At 45.5% G+C, this 26,874-nt stretch overlaps 1 protein-coding gene across 5 annotated transcripts in view; it reads left to right on the plus strand.

The window, feature by feature from the left end:
- Nucleotides 1–1,349: 1,349 nt before the first annotated feature.
- Nucleotides 1,350–26,874, plus strand: part of DDX17 (DEAD-box helicase 17) — a 33,264-nt gene continuing 7,739 nt past the window's right edge. For 2 of the 5 annotated variants that reach the window (XR_008844861.1, XM_056523879.1), the window contains exons 1-11: nucleotides 1,354–2,090; nucleotides 14,521–14,656; nucleotides 21,573–21,669; nucleotides 22,221–22,354; nucleotides 22,774–22,839; nucleotides 22,923–23,064; nucleotides 23,501–23,661; nucleotides 24,987–25,159; nucleotides 25,236–25,346; nucleotides 25,436–25,497; nucleotides 26,331–26,390. Coding sequence is in view for 4 of the 5 variants with exons in the window: in XM_056523879.1 (XP_056379854.1) it covers nucleotides 2,056–2,090; nucleotides 14,521–14,656; nucleotides 21,573–21,669; nucleotides 22,221–22,354; nucleotides 22,774–22,839; nucleotides 22,923–23,064; nucleotides 23,501–23,661; nucleotides 24,987–25,159; nucleotides 25,236–25,346; nucleotides 25,436–25,497; nucleotides 26,331–26,390 (1,177 nt within the window). In the remaining variant the exon portion in view is untranslated. Of the gene's footprint in view, nucleotides 2,091–14,520; nucleotides 14,657–21,572; nucleotides 21,670–22,220; nucleotides 22,355–22,773; nucleotides 22,840–22,922; nucleotides 23,065–23,500; nucleotides 23,662–24,986; nucleotides 25,160–25,235; nucleotides 25,347–25,435; nucleotides 25,498–26,330; nucleotides 26,391–26,874 lie in introns of all 5 variants that reach the window. The other 3 variants (XM_056523878.1, XM_056523876.1, XM_056523877.1) reach the window with 3 other exon arrangements.

The following is a 26,874-nucleotide window of genomic DNA, read 5'->3' on the forward strand; positions in this document are numbered from 1 at the left end:
TTTTGCGCTGTGATCTGTACTTTTTATTGATACCATATTTGCTTATGTAAAACTTTTAATACATTTTTTATAATTTTTTTTGGAATAAAATGTTATAAAAAAGCAGCTATTTTGGATTTTTTTTTTACGTTCACGCCGTTCACCTTACGGTATCTTTAACATTTTATTTCAATAGTTCGGATATTTACACATGCGGCGACACCAAAAATGTATATAAAATATATTTTTTCACACTTTTTGGGGGTGAAATAGGGAAAATGGGACAATTTATGTTTTTATTGGGGGAGGGTTTTTTTCAAATTTTTTATTTTTTTATACTTTTAGTCCCCCGTAGGGGACTATTTATAGCAATCATTCAATTGCTAATACTGTTCAGTGCTATGTATAGGACATAGCACTGATCAGTATTATCGGTCATCTTCTGTTCTGGTCTGCTCGATCGCAGACCAGAGCAGAAGACCCGTGGAAGGCAGCGGAGGCAGGTGAGGGAACCTCAGTCTGCCGTTCTGGATGATCGGATCGCCGCAGCATCGCTGCGGGTGATCCGATCGTCCATTTTAGTGACTGTGATGCTGCAGATGTCGTGATCTGTATTGATCACGGCATCTGAGGGGTTAATGGTGGACATCCGTGCGATTGCCGATGTCCGCCATTACCGTCGGGTGACGGGCTGCTATCAGCAGCCGGGACCTGCTACGCATGACCCGAGCATCACTCCGATGCTCACAGTTATGCTCAGGACGTAAATGTACGTCCTGGTGCATTAAGTACTACCTCACCAGGACGTACATTTACATCCAGCATCGTTAAGGGGTTAAGGACATTACATTACAGTTGGATCAGCCTATAGAGTGGTTTTCCATTTTGATTTTGAGTGTGACTCCATATCCAGACCTCCATGGGTTGATAAATTTGATTTCCATTGATTTTTGTGTGATTTTGTTGTCAGCACATTCAACTCTGTAAAGAGGAAAGTATTTCATACGATTAGTTCATTCAGATCTAGGATGTGTTATCTTAATGTTCCCTTTATTTTTTTGAGCAGTGTATATCTATACACACATTGCCTTTTCCCCCATCTATAGAGGTCTAAGCTTATAATGTCTTAAAAAACATAACACTATAGAGCATGCACTGGCAGAACAAGCCTGCACTAGAACCTCTCGGGCATGCAGCGTTTCCATAGACAGACATGCATTTCCAAATGTATTCCGCCAAAAGAATTCAGAAGAATTAACATGTTTAATTTTAGAAAATTCCGTAGTGTGAATGGTGCAGCACAATTACATTGAAAACTATGGGAAGCTGCTGCAACAGATTTTCTGCAGTGGGATTCTTCTTGGCAAATATACAGTGTGAACAGGCCCTGAGTCCTTCCTTTATACGTCTCCTTTCTCGTGGATTCAGTGGCGGCAGATATCCAAAATATCCAAAAGCCAAGTGGAGTCCCAGCCAAAAGGGTAAAAAGTCTGGTAAATAATGGCAGACATTTACAAACTGGCTGACTTCTTAAACAGGGTGGTCCTCCTAAACCCCTCTCACTATTCCGTATACATGAATGATGCATTTCATAAATAAATATAATAAGGTATCTCTTTATTTTAGAATCCATATAGGATTTAACATTGAGCAGCCCGGTTACATAAGCCTTCCCGCCTTCACACCACGTGACCTCGTCCTCTACACTACGCGCCCCGTCATCCTGATTGGTTACCATCGCCATAGGCACGCCTACTTCAAAAATACAATAGTGAAGAATGACGTCACTACAGGGGCCGCCTGCTATTCTACAACTCAATTACGCATCCTACCGGCAAATGCTCCCATTGGTTTTCGCCTACACTACGCCACGTAAACAGCGTAGCTCCATTTCGCGTTAACGACGGAGGAAAGGGAAGACGGCGGCGGCCATTTTCTGAGGAGAACTCCAGGCTGTTCGGTGGTTTGCCTCTTCAATTACCGCATCTCACACGGAGAAACATAGGATAACCGCTCCTCGGGACCTCGTAGTCTGTCACACACAGTAGCGACTTCTTACACGGCGGCGGAAGCAGAATGAGGGGAAGCTTTATGGATCGGGACCGCGGCGGGTGAGGACATTACGTGATGCGCAGTTGTTCTCGTGTGGAATTGATTTAGCTTTATAGTCCGAACTAATTATCTTCGTGACCGGCAGTGAATGAAGTATTAATAAATCTGTGGTGACTGCCGTTCACTATGCGAGACCATTCGCAAAGGTCGTTCACTGTTTCCATAGGAAATGACGGAGATTGCCGAGTATAGAACTCGGCTGTTTTCGTCTGCGCCATAGATACGGCTGGGGCGGCAGGGCGCATGCGTGACCACCCCACTGCTCAAACACCTTACTGTGGTCGTGCAATGAGGAAGAATCTTTTTGGTGATGCAAACCCTATGCTATGTTCACACAGAAAAAAAAAAGCCACCAGAACTGTGTGTGTATGTATATATATATATATATATATATATATATATATATATATACACACACACTCTGATCCCTCAGCATACAATGGTAATCTGTTACAAATGGACCATCGTTTGTTGAAACCATGGTATGTTGAGGGATCCGTGCAATGTAAGGTATAGGACGTAATACTCACCTGTCCCCGCCGCTCTGGACCATCACCGCTGCCCTGGATATCGCCCTCCATTGCTGTTGCCGCATCCCTGGGGTGTCCCCGACGCTACGGACCGTCTCTGCTGGCCGGGAACGTTTCTCTCCGTCGCCGCCATCACGTCACTACGCACGCCGCTCCTATAGGATGATGGGACGGCGTGCGCAGCAACGTGATGACGACGAAGGAGAGCAACGGCGATGCAGGGGATCCTTAACAGGTAAGAGACCATCGACGGGGCACCGTAAATGGCTATCTGGTGGCAGCTGAAGCAGTCTGCGCTGCTGGATAGCCGTTTATGCGATGGCCCCGACATACAAAAGCATCGTATGTTGATGCTGCCTTCAACATGCAATGGCCTCTGAGATGCCATCGCATGTTGAAATTATCATTTATCGTCACTGTGTGTGTGTGTGTGTGTGTATGTGTATATATACATTTGGAAATCCACTCCAAACTGCGGTTCTGTTCCAGATTCACTGTCGCAGTTATGTAAGTAGTGGTTCCCAACCAAGGTGTCTCCAGCTGTTGTAAAACGTTAACTGCCAGCATGCCCGAACGGCACACTCCATCCCCACAAAATGACAGCTCTAGCAGGCAGAACTAATCGATGGCTGACCTGACCCTCTTCTGTATCCTCTATCCCAGTGGTCTCCAACCTGTGGACCTCCAGATGTTGCAAAACTACAACTCCCAGCATGCCCAGACAGTCGTTGGCTGTCTGGGCATGCTGGGAGTTGTAGTTTTGCAATATCTGGAGGTCTGCTGGTTGGAGACCCCTGCTCTATCCCTTCCGTTTTCCCTCTCTTGAGGTGTCTCGCCCCCTTGTTCTTGTTGTGACTGTGTTTTTCCTTTCTCGGTTGCATCACCTTTTGGTGTTTACCTAAAATTGAAGGGTCCGGGTGGGGGAAGTTACATCCATCTGCAGGCCATTATATTGCTTTTTGTTCATTTTGGTGATTTTCTTTGTGGCTTGTTTCATTCTCCAATGGATAGGGGATAACATGTCTGATTGTCGTGATCTCTGGGCCGGTGTGAGGTGCATATTTGTGTCCCCTGCAAAATTGCTTCCGCCAGTCTGGAGTGCTGGGGGGGTTTGTGTGCAGCCTTAGCCAATCATAGCTCATCTCACACTGAAAAGCTTTGGGATGTGTGTTGCAGAGTGAGGGAGGAAGTTCTCCCCTGTATGGCTTCAGATGATATCACACCTGCTGAGGAACGCCTCTTCCCAGTCTGTGAATCTAGGCAGAAAATACAGAACAATATCAAGGTAGAAAACTAAAAAATGATTAAAATAAAGGCAGGGGGTGGTTTATCATGATGGGGGCAGTGAATTGGGAGGATTATAAAAGGTCATGAGATGTGCACTTTAACCTTTAACCCCTTAAGGACTCAGCCCATTTTGGCCTTAAGGACTCAGACAATTTAATTTTTACGTTTAAATTTTTTCCTCCTCGCCTTCTAAAAATCATAACTCTTTTATATTTTCATCCACAGACTAGTATGAGGGCTTGTTTTTTGCGCGACCAGTTGTCCTTTGTAATGACATCACTCATTATATCATAAAATGTATGGCGCAACCAAAAAACACTACCGTATATACTCGAGTATAAGCCGACCCGAGTATAAGCCGAGACCCCTAATTTCAACCCAAAATCCCAGGAAAAGTTATTGACTCGAGTATAAGCCTAGGGTGGGAAATACCTCATCCCCCCCTGTCATCATCCAGACCCGTCATTAACATCCTCATCATCCCCTTGTCATCATCCCACACATCCCCCCTTCATCATCCCCTTGTCATCATCCCACACATCCCCTTATCATCCCACACATCCCCCCTTCATCATCCCCTTGTCATCATCCCACACATCCCCCCTTCATCATCCCCTTGTCATCATCCCACACATCCCCTTATCCCACACATCCCCCCTTCATCATCCCCTTGTCATCATCCCACACATCCCCCCTTCATCATCCCCTTGTCATCATCCCACACATCCCCTTATCCCACACATCCCCCCTTCATCATCCCCTTGTCATCATCCCACACATCCCCCCTTCATCATCCCCTTGTCATCATCCCACACCCCCCCCCCTTCATCATCCCCACCCCCCTTCATCATCCCCACACCCCCCCCCCCCCCCTTCATTATCCTCTTCTCATCATTCGCCCTCAGTGGTCTTCAACATGCGGACCTCCAGAGGTTTCAAAACTACAACTCCCAGCAAGCCCGGGCAGCCATCGGCTGTCCGGGCTTGCTGGGAGTTGTAGTTTTGAAACCTCCGGAGGTCCGCAGGTTGAAGACCACTGCGGCCTTCAACATCATCCAGCCCCCTCTCACCCCCTTTAGTTCTGAGTACTCACCTCCGCTCGGCGCTGGTCCGGTCCTGCAGGGCTGTCCGGTAAGGAGGTGGTCCGGTGAGGAGGTGGTCCGGGCTGCTATCTTCACCGGGGGCGCCTCTTCTCCGCGCTTCCGGCCTGGAATAGAGCCGTTGCCTTGACAGCGACGTATCTGCGTCGTTGTCAAGGCAACGTGACTATTCTGAGGCCGGGCCGGAAGCGCTTAGAAGAGGCCTCCCCGGTGAAGATAGCAGCCCGGACCACCTCCTCACCGGACCACCTCCTTACCGGACAGCCCTGCAGGACCGGACCAGCGCCGAGCGGAGGTGAGTACTCAGAACTAAAGGGGGTGAGAGGGGGCTGGATGATGTTGAAGGCCGCAGTGGTCTTCAACCTGCGGACCTCCGGAGGTTTCAAAACTACAACTCCCAGCAAGCCCGGACAGCCGATGGCTGCCCGGGCTTGCTGGGAGTTGTAGTTTTGAAACCTCTGGAGGTCCGCAGGTTGAAGACCACTGCGAGTGGGGGAGTTCACTCGAGTATAAGCCGAGGGGGGTGTTTTCAGCACGAAAAATCGTGCTGAAAAACTCGGCCTATACTCGAGTATATACGGTATTTTTGTGGGGAAATTAAAACGAAAAACGCAATTTTGCTAATTTTGAAAGGTTTTGTTTTCACGCCGTACAATTTCTGGTAAAAATGACATGTGTTCTTTATTCTGAGGGTCAATACGATTAAAATGATACCCATTATTATATACTTTTATATTATTGTTGCGCTTAAAAAAAATCACAAACTTTTTAACCAAATTAGTACGTTTATAATCCCTTTATTTTGATGACCTATAACTTTTTTATTTTTCCGTATAAGCGGCGGTATGGGGGCTCATTTTTTGCGCCATGATCTGTACTTTTTTTTGATACCACATTTGTATATAAAAAACTTTTAATACATTTTTTATAATTTTTTTTTTAATAAAATGTATTAAAAAAGTTGGAATTTTGGACTTTTTAAATTTTTTTTCGTTCACGCCGTTCACCGTACGGGATCATTAACATTTTATTTTAATAGTTCGGACATTTACGCACGCGGCGATACCAAATATGTCTATAAAAAATGTTTTTTACGCTTTTTGGGGGTAAAATAGGAAAAAACGGACGTTTTACTTTTTTATTGGGGGAGGGGATTTTTCACTTTTTTTTTACTTTTACATTTTTTTACATTTTTTTTTACACTTGAATAGTCCCCATAGGGGACTATTCATAGCAATACCATGATTGCTAATACTGATCTGTTCTATGTATAGGACATAGAACAGATCAGTATTATCGGTCATCTCCTGCTCTGGTCTGCTCAATCACAGACCAGAGCAGGAGACGCCGGGAGCCGCACGGAGGAAGGAGAGGGGACCTCCGTGCGGCGTTATGAATGATCGGATCCCCGCAGCAGCGCTGCGGGCGATCCGATCGTTCATTTTAATCGCGAACTCCCGCAGATCTGTATTGATCCCGGCACCTGAGGGGTTAATGGCGGACGCCCGCGAGATCGCGGGCGTCGGCCATTGCCGGCGGGTCCCTGGCTGCGATCAGCAGCCGGGATCAGCCGCGCATGACACGGGCATCGCTCCGATGCCCGCGGTTATGCTTAGGACGTAAATGTACGTCCTGGTGCGTTAAGTACCACCTCACCAGGACGTACATTTACGTCCTGCGTCCTTAAGGGGTTAAGGATGCAGCATTTTGTTTGCAAATCTGACCACTGACACTTTATTACTCTTTAACCCCTTAACGACGCAGGACGTATATTTACGTCCTGCGCCGGCTTCCGCGATATGAAGCGGGATCGCGCCGCGATCCCGCATCATATCGCGTGGGTCCCGGCGCTAATCAACGGCCGGGACCCGCGGCTAATACCACACATCGCCCTTCGCGGCGATGTGCGGTATTAACCCTTTAGAAGCGGCGGTCAAAGCTGACCACCGCTTCTAAAGTGAAACTGAAAGTATCACGGCTGCTCAGTCGGGCTGTTCGGGACCGCCGTGGTGAAATCGCGGCGTCCCGAACAGCTGATCGGACACCGGGAGGGCTCTTACCTGCCTCCTCGGTGTCCGATCGACGAATGACTGCTCCGTGCCTGAGATCCAGGCAGGAGCAGTCAAGCGTCGATAATGCTGATCACAGGCGTGTTAATACACGCCTGTGATCAGGATGAGAGATCAGTGTGTGCAGTGTTATAGGTCCCTATGGGACCTATAACACTGCAAAAAAAATGTAAAAAAAAAGTGTTAATAAAGGTCATTTAACCCCTTCCCTAATAAAAGTTTGAATCACCCCCTTTTCCCATAAGAAAAATAAAACAGTGTAAAAAAAAATAAAAATAAACATATGTGGTATCGCCGCGTGCGTAAATGTCCGAACTATAAAAATATATCATTAATTAAGCCGTACGGTCATTGGCGTACGCGCAAAAAAATTCCAAAGTCCAAAAAAGCGTATTTTGGTAACTTTTTATAACATTAAAAAATGAATAAAAAGTGATCAAAAAGTCAGATCAAAACAAAAATCATACCAATAAAAACTTCAGATCACGGCGCAAAAAATGAGTCCTCATACCGCCCCGTACGTGGAAAAATAAAAAAGTTATAGGGGTCAGAAGATGACATTTTGAAACGTATAAATTTTCCTGCATGTAGTTATGATTTTTTCCAGAAGTGCGACAAAATCAAACCTATATAAGTAGGGTATCATTTTAACCGTATTGACCTACAGAATAATAAGGTGTAATTTTTACCGAAATATGCACTGCGTAGAAACGGAAGCCCCCAAAAGTTACAAAATGGCGTGTTTTTTTTTGATTTTGTCGCACAATGATTTTTTTTTCCGTTTCGCCGTGCATTTTTGGGTAAAATGACTTATGTCACTGCAAAGTAGAATTGGCGACGCAAAAAATAAGCCATAATATGGATTTTTAGGTGGAAAATTGAAAGGGTTATGATTTTTTAAAGGTAAGGAGGAAAAAACGAAAGTGCAAAAACGGAAAAACCCTGAGTCCTTAAGGGGTTAATTTATGAATTAGCAAATTTAGCTTTTTTTGAACTTTGAAACTCTCTGCTTGTAAGGAAAATAAACCTGCCGAATAAATGATATACTGATTAGGGATGTCCCAATACAATTTTTTTAAGACCGAGTACCAATAGTTTAATTCTGGTACTCGCCGATACCAATTACAAGTACTTTTATTTTAAAGGGAATATGACACGAGGGTGATGAGGTTTCTGGCGCTGTTTAACGTATATGTGGGTCCTTGTTAGGGATCGACCGATATCGTTTTTTTTAGGGCCGATACCGATAATCGGTGCAGGTTAGGGCCAATAGCCGATAACTTATACCGATATTCCGGTATAAGTTATCGGCTATTTAACCCCCTGCGACACCGCTGCAGATCATTGATTTAAAGCGGGCGCTTTAAATCAATGATCTGCAGTGGCTTTTGCGGGGCCATAGGCCGCCGCCGCCACCCGCTTCTCTCCCCTACCTGTCAGGGTGGTCCGGGCCATCCATCCATCGTTCCTGTAGTGTCCGGGGGCGTTCCGGGTGGAGGGTGAACCGGTCCGGGCTGTCCTTCTTCTCCGGCGGTCATCTTCTCCACTCTGGGCAGGCTCCGGTCTAGTACGCTGCATAGACGCCGCTGCGCAGTGACGCCCGTGCGCAGCGACGCACCTGACGACGCAGCGTCTATGCAGCGTACTAGGCCGGAGCCTGCCCGGAGTGGAGAAGATGACCGCCGGAGAAGGACAGCCCGGACCGGTTCACCCTCCACCCGGAACCCCCCCCCCCGGACACTACAGGAAGGAAGGATGGATGGCCCGGACCACCCCCATTACGGGTAAGTTTAATTTTTTTATTGACTCAGAGGGTGGGGGAGGGGCCCGACCGGTATAGCGGTATGGGCAAAAATCCATACCGGTATACCGCCCAGCATCACGGTGGGGGGTGCGACGCGGTCGCGGTTAGGGGGGCGGGGCATTATCGGCAAGATAATTGCCGATACCGATAATGCCCAAAATCGTGATTATCGGCCAATAATATCGACCATACCGATAATCGCTCGATCCCTAGTCCTTGTTATGTACAATGGAGGCGGCTGCTGTAGTATGAGACAAGATTTCTCTCTTCTCCATTGTACAGAACAGGGAATTTGCATTGGCGGCGAGACCGATGTCTCCGGAGCGATTGTGCTGATGTTCACATGGTGAGCAGCGGTAGAAACCGGGTCACCTGCACTATCTACATATAAATTGAAGTTAGTGCAGATGACTCTGCTGTAAGATTGCCTTTAATAGTAGGTAGTATTCCCTTGTAGGTAGTATAGATCAGTGTTTCCCAACCCAGTCCTCAAGGCACACCAACATTACGTTTTTTTTTCAGTTACTCCATTGGAATAGAACAGAAAATTAAAATCCTGGACTGTTGGTGTGCCTTGAGGACTGGGTTGGGAAACACTGGTATAGATAGCTGCAGACATTAGTAGCAGCCCCCCTGAAGACCACAGCCCCTACCTTGTAGACAGCGCCCGTGTCCCACTTGTAGACAACAGGCCCCCCCCCCCTTCTAGACAGTGCTCCCTCTTGTCCACCTCACAGACAGCAGCCCCCCCCTTTGTAGACAGTGGGCCCCTTCCTTGTAGACAGGGAGCAGGGTCCCCCCTTGTAGGGAGAAGCCCCGCCCCTTAGACAGCAGGCCCTCCCCCTTACAGACAGAAGGCCCCCCCCCCTTGTAGACAGTGGGCCCCTTCCTTGTAGACGGAGCAGGGTCCCCCCTTGTAGGGAGCAGCCCCCCTCCTTATAGACAGCAGGCCGCCCCCCTTATAGACAGCTCACCTGCGGCTGTCCTCGGGTGTTGCCGCTCTGCTTTCCCGTTCTCCCGAACGCGTCATTGCGTCCTATGGAGGAGCATGTGACATACACGTTACTCTGCTTCCTCCGTAGCGTTACGCTAGGCGCAGGGGAGGAGGAGTGACGTGTATGTCACATGCTCCTCCATGGAACGCCATGATGCGATCGGGAGAACGGGACAGTGGCCGCACAGCAGCAGGTATCGGACATGGTATCGGGGACATTAAATGAGTCCCCGATACCATGCAAATGCTGAGTATCGGCATCGGGACATCGATTCACATATACAATGGCCCACATTTATCATTGCCTTTAGACTGTTTTTTGTGTCTAGAAAAGGCGCAAAAAAAAGGAGCAAGCAGGGTTATATGCGCCTTTTTTTGCCCCTTTTTGTTTACATATTTCTGCTGATTTTGAGTTGCAATCCACTGATTTTGGTAATACTCATGATATGAAAGTGTTTTATCAACTGCGCCTTTTTGTGAAAAGGAGCAAAAAAGGCGCAATGCCACTGAAAAGTCTCTAAAACTACACCAGCCCAGACTTAGCTTAGCTTTTTGGTTTATGTGAAGAGAGAAATTTCAGAAAATGTGACTTGCACAAAATTTATCAAATGCTCTGTGACCATTTAATAAATTTGGTGCTCCTACACATTACAGCACACAAAAAAAGGTGTTTAAAAAAAAAAAAGCTTCACTTACACCTACAATGATAAATGTGGGCCAATATGTCTGCTTTATGTTGGCATCATAAAGTTGACATGTTCTTATCTTTTGAACCCATTAGAGGACTTCAAAGTATAGCAGCAATTTTCCAAATTTTCACCCCTCATAGTATTTAAAATGACATTAGGTGTTTCACAGGAATAGCAGCAAAATGAAGGAGAAAATTCACAATCTTAATTTTTTACACTCACATATTCATGTAGACCCATATTTTTTATTTTTACAAGGGGTAAAAGGAGAAAAAGCACCCCAAATTTGGTAACCTAATTTTTCTCGAGTAAGGAAATACTTCATATGTGGATGTAAAGTGCTCTGTGGGTGCAATAGAGGGCTCAGAAGGGAAGGAACGACAATGAAATTTTGGAGAGCAAATTTAGCTTAAATGGTTTTTGGGGAGCATGTTGCATTTAGGAAGCCCCCATGGTGCCAGAACAGCAAAAAAAAAAAAAAAAAGAAACACCCACATGGCATAATATTTTCGAAACTACACCCCTAAATGAATGTAACAAGGGGTACAGTGAGCCTAAACACCCCACAGGTATTTGACGAACTTTCGTTAAAATGGGACGTGAAAATAAAGATTCAATTTTTTTTTCCATTAAAATGCACATGTTCCCCCAAATGTTTCACTTTCACAAGGGGTAATAGGCGAAAGTGTCCCCCAAAATTTGCAACCTAATTTCTCCTAAATAAGGAAATACCTCATATGTGGATGTAAAGTGCTCTGCGTGTGCACTAGAGGGCTCAGAAGGGAAGGCGCGACAATGGGCTTTTAGAAAGCGAATTTTGCTGAAATTGTTTTTGGGGGGCATGTCGTATTTAGGAAGCCCCCATGGTGCCAGAACAGCAAAAAAACAAAACACATGGCATACTATTTGGGGAAATTGCACACTTCAAGAAATGTAACAAGTCGAACGGTGAGCCTTAGCACCCCACAGGTCTTTGACGAATTTTCACTAAAGTTGGATGTGAAAATGAAAAATGTGGTATATATAATTTTTTTTCACAAAAATGCTGCTGTTTCATTTTTACAAGGGGTAATAGGAGAAAAAGCCCCCCAAAATGTGTAAACCCATTTCTTCTGAGTATGGAAATAGCCCATATGTGGACGTCAAGTGCTCTGCTGGCGCACTACAATGCTCAGAAGAGAGGGAGCGCCATTGGGCTTTTGTAGAGAGAATTTAGTTGGAATGGAAGTCGGGGCCATATGCGTTTACAAAGCCCCCATGGTGCCAGAACAGTGGACCCCTCACACACACACACGTGACACCATTTTGGAAACTACACCCTCACAGAATTTAATAAGTGGTGCAGTGAACATTTACACCCCTCTGGCGTTTGACAGATCTTTGGAACAGTGGGCTGTGCAAATGAAAAATTACATTTTGCATTTTCATGGACCACTGTTCAAAAAATCTGTCAGACACCTGTGGGGCGTAAATGCTCACTGTACCCATTGTTACATTACGTGAGGGGTGTAGTTTCCAAAATGGGGTCACATGTGGGGGGGTGTCCATTGCTCTGGCACTTTTGGGGCTTTGTAAACACACGTGGCCTTCAATTCCGGACAAATTTTCTCTTCAAAAGCCCAATGTCGCTCCTTCTCTTGAGCACTGCAGTTCACCCGCAGAGCACTTTACATCCACACATGGGGTATGTTGATACTCGGAAGAAATGGGGTTACAGATTTTGGGAGGCTTTTTTTTTTCCTATTTTCCCTTGTGGAAATGAAAAATTTAGGGTAACACCAGCATTTTAGTGAAAAAACACCTGTGGGGTGTTAAGGCGCACAATACCCATTTTTTACATTCCTTGAGGGGTGTAGCTCCAAAATGGGGTCACATGCGGGTATTTATTTTTTTGCGTTTGTCAGAACCGCTCTAAAATCAGCCACCCCTGTGCAAATGGCCAATTTAGGCCTCAAATGAGTAGTGCTTAATAGTGCGTTCTCACTCCTGAGCCTTGTGCGTCCGCAGAGCATTTTACGTCCACATATGGGGTATTTCCGTACTCAGGAGAAATTGCGTTACAAATTTTGGGGGTCTTTTTTTTTTTCTTTCACCGCTTGTGAAAATAAAAAGTATGGGGCAACACCAGCATGTTAGTGTAATTTTTTTACACTAACAGGCTGGTGTAGCCCCCAACTTTTCCTTTTCATAAGGGTTAAAGGGAGAAAAAGCCCCTCAAAATACCCCATATGTGGCCCTAAACTGTTTTCTTGAAATATGACAGGGCTCCGAAGTGAGAGAGCGCCATGCGCATTTTAAGACTAAATTAGGGATTACATAGGGGTATTCTATGCCAGTGACAGTACATCACTCCTATCCTAATCCCCCCCCCCAATGTATTTATCAGTTATGTGTGGCTGCAGAGTTGTCAATTGAGGAGATGGCAGACACTGGACAGCCTCTGCCCCTCGTCTCCTCTACCCACTCTGTCAGTAAAAGCATGGCCACTGCTGAGTGAGTTTCTGAGTGAGTTTTTTCGTGACATATTGTACTTTATAAAAGTGGTGCATTTTTGTTGACACATGCAGCATTTTTTTTTGTGATAAAACTGGAACTTTACTAGCTTAAAAAAAAAAAAAAAATTTATGGTATTCCCTGTGCGGTAAAAGTAATGTTATTTATTCTGTGGGTCGGTACATTTCTGGTGATACCCATTTTATATAGCTTTTTATGTTTTTTCTGTGCAAATGTTTTTCCCTTTTTTTGTTATCATTTTCCGACAGGCATAAATTTTTTATTTTTCGTCCGACACCATTGAGTAAGGGCTTATTTTTGCTTTTTATTGGTATCATTTTTGCAATACATGCTACCTTTTTATTTAGCTATTTGCACCAAAATTGGCGAATTTTGTGCTTTTTACTTTTCTTTTACGGCGTTCACCTTGCAGGAGAATTTACATTATAGCTTTATAGTACACGTTATTATGGATTTTGCAATACCTAGTATGTATATGATTTTTTTTTCTTATGATAATACAGGGCTTTTATTGGAAAAGGGGCATTTATTTATAAAAATTTTTATACTTTTATAGAAGAACTTTATTTTTTTCTTACACTTTTTACAGGTTATACTATGCTGCAATACATTTGTACTGCAGCACAGTATGACCTGATGAGCTGCACACACTATAGCCTGTGCGGATTGCACAGGCTTCCTGGCTAGATCTCACAGGCTTCTGTAGCTGGCAGACAGGAGGTCATCATCTGATCTCCTGCTGTCATAGCAACCAACTGTGACCTGCGATCGTATCGTGGTCCTGCCGTTGGTGAACAGGGGGAGCACCCTTCTCTTCTCAACACCATAGATCAGGATTGATCACGACATCTATGGGGTTAATGCTGCCGGGACCGGCATGATCACGGCCCCGGCAGCTGCGGTGGGTCCCCGGCTGTGATTGACTGTCGGGTCCTGCCGCCGATCTCCTGAGCTGCGCGTTGCAGAGCGTCAGGATGTATGCATACGTTCTATAGCAGGAAGGGGTTGGCATTAAAACTTTATACAAACAGTAGGTCGTTTTCTGATGACATATTTACTTTAATATCCATTTCCACCAAAAGAAAGTTATCAGGAAAGAAAAAAAAAAATTCTATAAACTTCTGGTTTGAGCAGCTTATAAGTGTAGATGCTCTGTTAGGAATAAAGGAATTTGTTTTATTACACTAATACACTGCGGAAGCCTAATATTTTAGCATTTAAAAATGTAATACAATAATGTTATTTATCCTAAAATAGGAAAAAAATCAATGTCCATATTGTTTAATTTTAGGCTGCTTTCACGCTGTGTTCTGTAGTGTCTGCTATATAGTATATTTTTGTTTTTTAGCTTTTTTTTTTTCTAGCAAATATATATTCCAGGATGCCTGTTTATTGTACATTCTCTTTAATAACCCATGTTTTAACATTGTCTGCTTATTTAGGATTGGTGGCAATCGTTTTCCAAAATTTGGTAACCCTGGAGAACGTCTCCGTAAGAAGCGATGGGACTTAAACGAGCTTCCAAAATTTGAGAAGAACTTTTACTCAGAACATCCTGAAGTAGCTCGCATGTCAATAGTAAGAAAACTCCAGTTTTAGCAGCTTGTGAAATTTGAACTTGTTTTGGTTTTAAATTTAACTTTTTACTGGAACATAGTAGGGCACTGCTAAAAAGATGACAAATATAAGCATGAAAGTCCAGCTCCCCATACAGTACAGGTGGCACAATTTTTAAAATGCTATAATTGCGGTACTTTTTGCCATCATATACCTGAAAGAATATTGTAGATTAACGTGTTGGGATGCTTAGACCCAAAAGTCAATGACAAGAGTGTGGTGGAATAAAACTGGGAAGTTTGCCACTGGCCTTGTATGAATAATGGGAGATGATGGATGAAGGTTACAGTGCTCTTCCTACACCTGACCAGAAGGGGAAATGTGAACATTCCTGTGAACAGTACAATGCAAATGCATAAAAGAGCGAAAAGAAATCATCAGTCTATGACATAACATTCATTTCTATGTAATCTAATTAAGTTATCCAGAAAAAGGAGATTTTTTATTTACTTACAGTAAAATCTCTTTCTCGGAGGATCCATTGGGGGTACATAGACCGTGGGTGTATGCTGCTGTCTCTAGGAGGTGTGACACTATGGTAATAAAACAAAAAAAGTCGGCTCCTCCCAGCAGGATATACCCTGAGCTAATCAGTTTTAGTTCCAGAGCAATAGGAGAGGACAGACAGGTCAAAGAAGACCCAAACTGTCCGAGAACCAGAAGAAAAAATACAACTGAACACACCCTCGGACAGAGAACCGAAGAAAACCCCAACAAAGGGTGGGAGCTGTGTCCCCCCCAATGGATGCTCCGAGAAAGAGATTTTACGGTAAGTAAATAAAAAATCTCCTTTTCTCTGGGGCACACAGACCGTGGGACGTACCAAAGCCGTCCCTTGGGTTGGCAGATAAGCAGTCAGGCAGACGGCCGTTCCACAGCCGCCTGCAACACTTTACGGCCCAGACTAGCATCAGCCGATGCGAAGGTATGAAGCCGGTAGAACCTCGAGAAAGTGTGCAAAGACGACCAGGCCGAGGCTCTGTTCTGGAGAGCCCAGGATGCCCCAACAGAACAGGTAGAATGAGCCACAACCATGAAGGGAGGAATCTTCCCTTTACAGCGATAGGCTTCCGAAATGTCGGACCGAATCCACCGAGAAATGGTGGCCTTGGAAGCAGGTTGTCCCTTACGACGACCTTCCGTGAGGACGAAAAAGGAATCGCACTGACGAAACGAAGAAGTAATAGAGAGATAGGACCTAACAGCCCGAACCACATCCAGTTTGTGGAGTAAATGCTCCTTAGGATGAGAAGGAGCAGGACAAAAAGATGGGAGGACAATGTCCTCATTGATATGAAAAGCCGAAACCACCTTAGGCAAAAAGGAAGGATCTGGCCGGATAACAACCTTGTCCTGGTGGACCACCAGAAACGGAGAACGGCAGGAGAGAGCCGCCAATTCAGACACCCCCCGGATGGAGGTGATAGCAACAAGAAACGCCACCTTCCAAGAAAGGAGGCGCAGAGACGCCTCTCTAAGGGGCTCAAAGGGTCCACCCTGGAGGGCACTCAGAACCAGATTCAAGTCCCAAGGGGGAGAGGGTGACCGGTAAGGAGGGACAGCATGCGCTACTCCTTGAAGGAAGGTCCGGGCATGAGAATTAGAAGCCAGAGGATGCTGGAAAAGAATAGAAAAGGCCAAAACCTGACCCTTAAGTGAACTGAGAGACAACCCCAGTTCCAAACCCGACTGCAAAAAGGAGAGAAGACGAGGAACCGAGAAAGTCACAGGAGACAGGACCTGAGCTTCACACCAGCGAAAATAAGACCGCCAAGTACAGTGGTAATTTTTTGCTGAGGAGGGCTTACGAGCCCTGAGCATGGTGTGAATGACTTGGGAAGAAAACCCGCGGGCCCTCAAAACCGCGGTCTCAATTGCCACGCCGTCAAATGCAGCGACTGTAAATTGGGGTGGCAAAGAGGACCCTGTGAGAGCAGGTCCAGACGAAGCGGAAGGCGCAGCGGAGCGTCGTCCAGGAGCCTGACTATGTCGGCGTACCACGACCTTCGGGGCCAATCTGGAGCTACCAGAATGGCGGAAACGTCCTCCGCTTTGAGCTTCCTCAGAACTCTGGGAAGGAGCGGAAGGGGAGGGAACAGGTAGGGTAGGGCAAACCCCACCCAAGGAATCACTAGGGCGTCCACGGCTAGAGCCTGAAGGTCCCGGGACTTGGACACAAAAGGAAGGATCTTCAGATTGTGGCGAGACGCGAAGAGGTCCACGTCTGGAATGCCCCAGAGGTCGCAGACCCCTGGAATGGGAATTGCCGAAATGGCCGGAACCTTGCTTTCCGCCCAGATTAGAATCTTTGTCACCTCTGCCATGGCTGCCGAGCTGCGAGTGCCGCCTTGGCGATTTATGTACACCACGGCCTTAGGATTGTCCGACTGGACGCGGACGGGACCGAAGCCGGGACTCCCAATTAAAAAGACAAGGACGAATCGCCCGCAGTTCCAAAATGTTTATCAGAAGAAGGGCTTCTCGGGGAGTCCCTGAACCGTCCAATCCCTGAACACACCGCCCCAGCCCGACAGACTGGCATCCGTTGAAACTACCTGCCAGTGAAGGGGAAGAAATGACCCACCCTGAAGAAGGGGGGAGCGGAGCCACCAGAGCAGAGACTGACAGATCTTGCGAGGGAGAACAATCTTGCGATCGAGGGACAGAGGAGATCTGTCCCATCGAGAGAGAATCGCCAGCTGAAGAGGGCGGTAATGAAACTGGGCAAAGGGTACGGCCTCCATGGCCACCACCATCTGACCCAGGACTTCCATACAAGTGCGGATGGAAACTGGGACCTGAGCCCGAAGGGAGCGGACGCCTGACATAAGAGTCAGACGTTTGTCCAGCGGAAGGCAAATTCGGGCAGAGGCCGTGTTGAAGTGAAGTCCCAAGAAGATCAGAGACTGGGTGGGAGAGAGGACTGACTTGTCCCGATTGGCCATCCACCCAAAGCGTTATAGAGTGTGAAGAGTGACATCCACATTCTCCAGAGTCTGGGCTCTGGTGGGAGCCTTGATGAGAAGGTCATCCAGGTAAGGTATCACCGAGACTCCCCTCGACCGCAACAGGGCCATCACTGGTGCAAGGATCTTGGTAAAGACCCAAGGAGCAGTGGCCAGGCCAAAGGGGAGGGCTACAAATTGAAAATGCCCCTCCGGAACCGCAAAGCGGAGATACCGATGATGGCCTGGAAATATTGGCACATGGAGGTAGGCATCCTTGATGTCCACCGAAGAAAGAAACTCCCCTTGTTCTATGGATGCCACTACCGAATGGAGAGATTCCATTCGGAAGTTGTGGATGAGAAGATGACGGTTGAGACGCTTGAGGTCTAGGCTTGGTCGTACAGAACGTCCTTCTTGGGGACCACAAAAAGATTGGAATAGAAACCCCAAAAACATTCCCCTGGAGGAACGGGAACGATAACCCCCTGGAGAAGCAGAGACTGGAGAGCCTCTCGAAATTGCTTCACCAGAGGAGGAGACCGGGGGGCCTGGGATCGAAAAAAGCGATCCCTCAGGAGAGAGGCGAATTTGATTCGGTAACTGTTGGACACCACGTCCCTGACCCAGGAGTCCTGAATGTGTGTGGTCCAGATGTCTCGAAAAAGTAAGAGACGACCTCCCACCTGAGAAAAAACTGTGGGTGGGGGCTTCACTTCATGCGGAAGTGGGTTTGCGGTTGCCTGATTTGGCTGCAAACCGTCCGGAACGGTTGGTGTCCGACTTCCAAGACGGGCGTGCCCGGAACAAGGGAGCCTTCTTGTCCCACGAAGGCGCCTGCTCAGACCCCTTGCTGGGGCCAGGGGTCCGAAAGGACTGAAAGGAAGATGACTTCCTTTGGGAAGTTGAGCGCGCCTTATTTTGAGGCAACAAGGAACTCTTACCCCCCCCCCCCCCCCGTCGCCTAAGAGATAATCTCGACAAGGCGCTTGCCAAAAAGATGGCCACCCGTAAAAGGAAGCTCAGTGAGAGACCTTTTTGAAGCGGCATCCGCATTCCAAGCTTTAAGCCACATAGAACGGCGGAGAGCAGCTAGGTAACCCACAGCAGAAGCAGAACAACGGGCTGACTGCATGGAAGCTCTGCACAGAAATTCCCCAGCCTTAGAGCATTGGAGAGAGCCAGAGCAGACAGATCCTCTGGGGGGGATCCTGCTAGGATATCCTGAAGGAGTTTTAGGCACCACTCCGATAGGGCCTTGGACGCCCATGTTGAGGTGAAGATGGGAAGAAGCGAAGAGCCAGCTGCTTCAGAGGCAAACTTCGCCAAGGACTCCACCTTCTTGTCCGTGGAATCCTTGAAGGCAGCTGCATCTGCCAGTGGCAGTGTAGTAGCCTTAAAAATTCGGGAGATTGGTGGATCCACTGAAGGAGGGGAAACCACCTTAGTGACAAGATCCTTGTCAAATGGATAACATTCTTGAAGCGTCTTTATTCCCAGGAACCTCTTGTCTGGATGTTTCCATGCAGCTTCCAGAATGGCGTCAAAGTCAGCGTGAGAGCTGAACCTTTGAGGTGCTGGCTTAGCACGATGAAAGGGTACTTCAGGAGTTACATCCGAAGATCCTGGGTCCTCTAAGTGAAAGGTGTCTCTTATGGCTGCGACCAATGAGTTCACCGTTTCAACTGTACCTGAGCGTTCCTCTGAGTCAGATGCCGATTCGGAAGCCTCGTCAGCCAGTTCACCAGGAGAATGTGAATGAGTGGAGGCAGTCCTGGAGGGTGGTGACCCTGACCGGGTACGCAGCTCTAGCGTGGCAGAGCGGCGACTCCTAGAACGTCCTCTGGAGGAGCGACGTTCGTGACCAGATGATGGGGGGGGGCGGGACCCACGGGGGGAGCGTCCACGCCTATCTGAAGACTCAATGGAAGAGTCGGACGAGGCACCCCTAGTACGCTTGTGAGAGAGTGAAGTATGTGGGGAAGAGGAGCGGGCCCCCATAGAGGGCCGGCGCAGGGCAGACCCCTTCAAGACGGACGCCACTTCCCGGGAGGACTCAGCCACCGAACGGGAGACTTGAGTCAAGTCAGCCATTTACTGGGTCAGAGAAGAAACCCAGGCTGGAGGGGCGGCTGAATCCACCGGAACCGAAAGGGTATCCGGGGTACCAGGGGGTCTGGGGGAGCAGTGGAGCAGGCAAAGCAAGGAGGCTTAGTAGAGCCAGGCATCTTAGCAGTACAGTGCTTACAGACAAAATAAGACACAGACATTCCAGTTTTATGTTTAGAGGAGGAACAGCTCTGGGTACGGACATAATGAGAAAAAGACAGGAACTTTCTCACCCTAGTCTGTGTCCGCTGGCAGCTGCAGTGAGGAGAACTGGGCTCCGTGCAGCTAGAGTGTAAAACGGGCCAGCCAATAGCCAGAGAGGGGCGTGCCTGAGGGAGAGGCACTAACTGATTGTCCCCTTCCACTGAAATTCGCGCCCAGGCGCTGTTTGGAGGCCACTTCGCGTCTATAGGGAGCTCCGACAGCCCCGGGGGGCGGAGCTATGAGGAGAGCAGAGAAGAAACTGTAATGGCACCTGCTCCTTGTCCCAAGCGCACAAGTCAGCCGCATATGCGCTCGGGGGGGAGTGAGCGGGTGGCACAAACGCCGGCAGCGGCTGCCGGAGAAAACGAAAGTAAGCCGGTGCTCAGTGCGTCCGGCCAGAACGAGCGCCGCAGCTGTCAGCCGCATATAAGGTGCCGCGGTCATAGCCACACACACACACACACACACACACACACACACACACACACACACACACACAGTGAAGCAGTAAAAACACATTCACACAGTGTAAAAACAGAATGCATGCCCCCTAAGATGCCGCTGCTCGCCCCAGAATAAAAGTCAAGCCCCAGTATAAGCCAGCCCCATAAACCTGAAAAGGTTTGCCAAAAACTGAGGGTCTCCAGAGGTTGCAAGTCCGCACCTAAGGGAGAAAAGGGAAATGTACTTACCTCCGTCAGAAGAACTTACCAAATAGAGTCTTCCGTGAAGTCTTCAGTCAGCTTTTTGTCGCCTGCATCATCACTAGCTGCTATGCGCGAGCGAGGCGAGCAGGGGAATAGGGGGACCCGGACCCATGAGGTACCAACCCAGGCGCTGACCGTTGGCGAGGGGGGGTGAACAGCGCATATACGCAATGTCTGTGCCCCCTTACTCGCAATGGGGAAACAGAGAACCTGAGTCCCCACCTGAAAACATGAAAGAAAAAGGAATAAAAAAACTAACATGTCCCTATACTAGGAAAACAACAATAAATCAGAAGACCTGGTCTGGAGAATTCCAGACCATGTCCACCTCCTGCAAGAAACTAAGCTAAAACTGATTAGCTCAGGGCCTGGAGGCGGGTATATTCTGCTGGGAGGAGCCAACTTTTTGTATTACCATAGTGTCACACCTCCTAGAGACAGCAGAATACACCCACGGTCTGTGTCCCCAATGGAGCCGATAGAGAGGTAGATTTTTATGCTTGCCGTAAAAAAAAATTTCTGAGGTGATCCATTGGGGGACACAGCACCTACCCATTTGTTCTGGTGTCCTTGTATTGTCTGTCCGGTGGTTGGTTTGGTAATTTTTTTTTGACTGTCTCCTCGGACAGTTGCTGTTTTTTTTTTCTTTCCCTGTCTGTCCTCTCCTACTGCTTTGGGACTAAACTGATTAGCTCAGAGTCTGTGGGCAGGTATATCCTGCCAGGAGGGGCCTACTTCCTAGTGTTAGCCTCCTAGTGGCAGCAGCATATGCCCACGGTCTGTGTGTGCCCCAATGGATCCTCCGAGAAAGATTTAATGGAAAGCATAAAAATCTACTTTTCCCCTGTGGTTGGTGCAGGAAGGTAAATGCCTCAATGATCCTTTTTTTTTTTTTTTCTTCTCTTACTAAAGCATGAAGTTGAAGAACTGCGTAGAAAGAAAGAGATAACTGTCCGAGGGTTGAACTGCCCAAAACCTGTTGCCTCTTTCCTACATTCAAATTTTCCTCGTAAGTTGCTTTTCTTCCACCCTTACTTATGCTTTTTTATATTTTTTTTTACATCTCCTCCTTAATCTTTTAATATTAATGGGGTATATCCCTTAAGAGATTCTACCAATATGTGTGTGGTGAGGGGTCTAAATATTGGAATCCTTACGGTTCAGGACAATAAAGGAGCCCTTATCCAGCCAAACTAAATATATCCCCTACACACAGGATAAGGGGTTAAGAATCTGATTGCTTAGACTCCAGAACAGGGCCCCCACTCTCCCAGTTTCATGGAGCGCTATATGCACTGTCTCTGGGAGCGCAGGAGGTCAGTCCCCGCAAGCAGATGTTTATCCCCTGTTCTGTGTGCAGGCGATGGTGTTTTTGTTTTTTGGCTGGATAACCCCTTTGATTTTTTGTGCTTGGAAAAAGTCCCTTTCATTGAGCAATCACCTGTCAAACAATGGTTAAATAATTTTCCCTATTAACAGTCTTGTGCTTTCTCCCCCCCCCCCCCCCCCCCCTAAATCATAGTACCTGTGTCTCATATATTAATTTTTTTCATACTACAGAGTATGTTATGGACGTTCTCATTGATCAACGATTTAAGGAACCCACTCCAATCCAGTGCCAGGGATTTCCCCTTGCATTGAGTGGAAGAGACATGGTGGGAATTGCCCAGACTGGATCTGGAAAGACACTTGCGGTATTTATCTTTCAATTTTGACTGCTCAAAAGCTGCAAGCTGAATTTACACATTTTTAGTTAGGTCAGCATTTTTAGCCACCGTTACAGAGAAAGCTATAATTTTTACTTTTGATCTGTGTTTCGGAAAAAAAGACTGACTAAAATTATTATGTGCCCTAATTTTTCATGAAATATATACTGTCAAATAGAATAGAAATTGAAACATATATGAAACCAACAACATCCTCATATGTAAGAGCTGTAGTTGTTGCCTATTTTAGAGAAACGAATTAGAAATGATTTGATGTTACAACAATACAGAGTTTGGTGATTAACATCTGGGCAGAGCTTTAGGGATCAGGCTCAAGAAGGAGCAAATGTTATAGATTATGCTAGCATTGTTATTTTTTTGCTTAACTAGTTTTTTTGTTTCTATAGTATCTGCTGCCTGCAATGGTGCACATCAACCACCAGCCATACTTAGAGCGAGGAGATGGACCAATTGTACGTACAGAGATTATTTTAAAGTGAGTGGTGCAATAGTATGTTATCCTTTTTAAGATTTTTTTTTTTCTTCTTTTTTGCAGTGTTTAGTCCTTGCTCCAACCAGAGAATTGGCTCAGCAAGTACAGCAAGTAGCTGATGATTATGGAAAAACATCTCGACTGAAGAGTACGTGCATTTATGGTGGTGCTCCGAAGGGTCCACAGATACGTGATCTTGAAAGAGGTGAGATTTAAAGTGTAGTGGCTAAAAAAGATTTAAAGTATATTTTATTTGGGAGCAGCCATCTTTCCTGAGCTGCTGTGCAGCATTTCAGAGATATTCTTATATGAGAATGTTCTATGCATGTTATGTGACTTGTGTGGGGAGGGGGTTGGAGGAGGCAAGCTTTGACCATTACATAAAAACAGGAGGTGTAGGTATACTGTGAGGCTCCGTGGTCAATATAAAAAGTGCAAGATTTCAGGAATTAATTTTAATATAGATAGAAACATGGTGCTTTTCTAGTAAAACATTTGACACGTTGCCTACACATCGGCTGAGAAAGCAAGCAGCAGCATACCTCGCCTTAGCCACCATTATTTTCCACTTTTTGTATACCCAGATTGCATGATAGTTTAGTGCAAAACAGATAATTATGCCACTTTTTGTTTTTGTCAAGGTGTGGAGATTTGCATTGCCACTCCAGGCAGGCTCATTGACTTTCTGGAAGCTGGGAAAACCAATTTGCAGCGATGTACCTACCTGGTGCTGGATGAAGCTGACAGAATGCTTGACATGGGTTTTGAGCCGCAGATTCGCAAGATTGTGGACCAAATCAGGGTACTTACTTGTATAAATGGTTTATTGATGTTTTTCTATTTTAACTACATTTAAAGGGGTTTTACAGAAAGATAACATTATAGTTAGGCTCCATTCACACCATGATCTGACCTTCCGATGCACAGCTACGATTTCGGATGCTTAAATCGCCTGAATTCGTATCTGTGCATTGGATAGGTACGGACAGATAAGGAGCCATTAACTATTATGGGGCTGCGGATCTGATAGTTGTCAACTAGTGAATACGATCTGGTCATTTTCTCAGGGGATCCGGTTTTTGACTCCAACTGAAAATCGTGTCGGACCATGATTTTCAGTCAGAGTCAAAAATCGGATCCCCTGAGAAAATGACCAGATCGTATTCACTAGCTGACCACGATCGGATCCGCAGCCCCATAATAGTTAATGGCTCCATATCTGTCCGTATCAATCCATGCATAGATACAAATTCAGGCGATCTGAGCTTTTTTTTATTTATTTATTTTTTTGAGCCAAAACCAGAAGTAATTTCAAAAGTAATGGAAAATACAAAGGAAGGACTTAAACCTCTCCATCCTCATGGATCCACTTCTGGCTTTGGCTCAAATACTGCAGTGGGAGTTTTCCCTAAAAACTACCAAGTGGAAACCCAGCCTAATATGCTTCTATTAACAAAAAAGTCTGTGTGATCTAATTTTACTTACCCTTCCTAAAGAAGCTGTGCACTTCTGTTTTTATTGTGTGACTCCCCGACTCTGCAGCCTTTTTGCTACTTCCCTTTGTTCTGCACACGTAAAACATTTCTTCAGCTCAGCTTTGCTAAATATGCGGAGACTCCTGAGCTGAATGGGTGATGTTTGTTCCACAAAGTGAGGAGCAGGTAAAGCAGCTGGGACAGCACTCAGAACTAAGATACCAGTGCACATCTTACGAAAGTGTGAGTACATGCAATACAGAAAGACAGAAAATGCAGAAGTATTTCAGACTTGCATACATAAGGTCCTTACTCAAGCCATGAGGAAGGACTTCCTGGTTGGTATTTTTGGTCTTTGTCCTCTGCATATGATGTGTTTTTTACTTAAACCAATAAAGCTCTGGATTTTATCTGCCCAAGTATGTTACACCATAAAAAAAAAATTGGGAACTAACTTTATCTCCCCAGAATGCACTTGTTATTTTTATTGTTTGAATTCTAACATATTAAATATACTTTAATTCATGTATAAATTAATGGGGTACTCCAGGAAAATAAAACTTAAGCTTCTGATGGTGTGGATCCAACTGCTTTGGCTGGGGGATATGTTTTAATTTCCCTGAATACCCCTTAAAGCCTCTATTTTATTTAGCCTGACAGACAAACTCTAATGTGGAGTGCCACTTGGCCAAAAGAGGTGCGTCAACTAGCTGAGGACTTCTTGAGGGATTATGTGCAGATCAATGTGGGAAATTTGGAGCTCTCTGCCAATCACAATATTCTCCAGATCGTTGATGTTTGCCAAGAGAGTGAGAAGGATCACAAGTAAGTTCAATTTTATTTGTTTAGGATATCTTATTCTGTTAATAAGATATAGTTAGTAATGTACACTTTTTTTCAGACTTATCCAGCTAATGGAAGAAATTATGGCAGAAAAAGAAAACAAAACAATTATTTTTGTAGAAACAAAACGTCGATGTGATGAACTTACTCGCAGAATGCGGCGTGATGGGTTAGCCACAAAATATTTCTTCTGCTGTTTTGTTTGTGTTGTGTGGTGTGCCCCCCCCAGTTTCTAAAGTTGTTTCATTATACTTTTAGATGGCCTGCAATGTGTATTCATGGTGACAAGAGTCAGCAGGAGCGAGACTGGGTCTTGAATGGTGAGTTAATCATTTAGGCCAGGAACCACCTAGCAGTTCCATTTTCATAACGTGAAATGCTAAAAGCATTACTGTCATTTAAATCAACGTTTGACATGTGGCACAGACATGTCAAAATTTCAGCTCGGTCTACTTTTTTATATGTTTGTGTGACATGTAAAAGTTTGTTTAAATGGCAGTAATGCCTTAATCCTGGCTACTGAGGGCTGCTGAATCCTGCTGATATCCAGCATGCACCAAACTAGTGCCAGACTGGATTCCATCCATTCCTTTTCAATAGAAATGCAAGAATTTTATAGAAAGGTGACTGAAAAACCAGTCACCAGGATTGGTCCCTGTTTCCCCAACATATATTTTTCATAAATATGTGCAGTGCAATATGTGTAATGATGCAAGGGACACTCTATTGCCAAGGTTTTAGACACTGGTTAGCCTCCGTTCAGTGGGGCTGAACTGCATCCTGGTAACCTGAAACGCTTTCCCCTTAAAAAATGCATCGATAAGTAACAAGTTATAAGCAACATTTTTTTTCACTATGGCTTTCAAATCAGCAGAAAAATATGGAATGCATATCACATTTAGTCTTCACATTTTACTAGACACATGTCTATCCTTGGGTTAAATGAGCCATAAGCTAAGATGGCTACCTGGAGGTGGTAAGCGCCAGAACAGGACTTCTCCTTTTAACATTCAATCTTACCAACATCACAAAGTAAAACTGGATCAAAATAAGTATACGCCAAAGTCAACAAAGTGTCTATGATTTCTGCTCTCAAGTGACAGAAAAATGTAAAAGTATAAACATTTTTAACTGTTCATTTGTTTGTTTGCAGAATTTCGCAGTGGGAAAGCACCAATCCTAATCGCTACAGACGTTGCTTCACGAGGTCTAGGTTTGTAACTTTACGGGTTAAATAAAGCTGGTTATACTTCCTAACAGGTGAAATTTTATAGAGCTGAGCCTACATTTAAAGGATGTCTTTAAAACCCAGTAATGACTGATACTATCTCACCCCATACAGCAATCTTTTGGTTATACCTTAGCATTAGTTTACTTAAAATTATTTTACAACGCCAGAAGTAAATTATGATCGTCCTATACAACTTTTAAATTTTTTTTTTTTTGCTGTGTTCTTTATGGTGTGTAAGCCTAGTAATGTTTTTATGTAGATAATTTTATTTTATTTTTTGTGTGTAGTCCCTACTTTTTTGGTCAGTGCCCAATCTATGCTTTTATTATAAGAAAAGTAACCCAGTCTGTTTCTTGTTACTTACAGACTTTACTTTTTCATTTTTATTTAGTACATTTTATGCTCTATTTTCTGGAAGGATAAGCCTTTAGAATGTTTTATTGAATTACTGAGGATTGGAAAGCTT

The sequence above is a fragment of the Hyla sarda genome, chromosome 6, assembly GCF_029499605.1.
Source record: "Hyla sarda isolate aHylSar1 chromosome 6, aHylSar1.hap1, whole genome shotgun sequence".
NCBI classification, from domain to species: Eukaryota; Metazoa; Chordata; class Amphibia; order Anura; family Hylidae; genus Hyla; species Hyla sarda.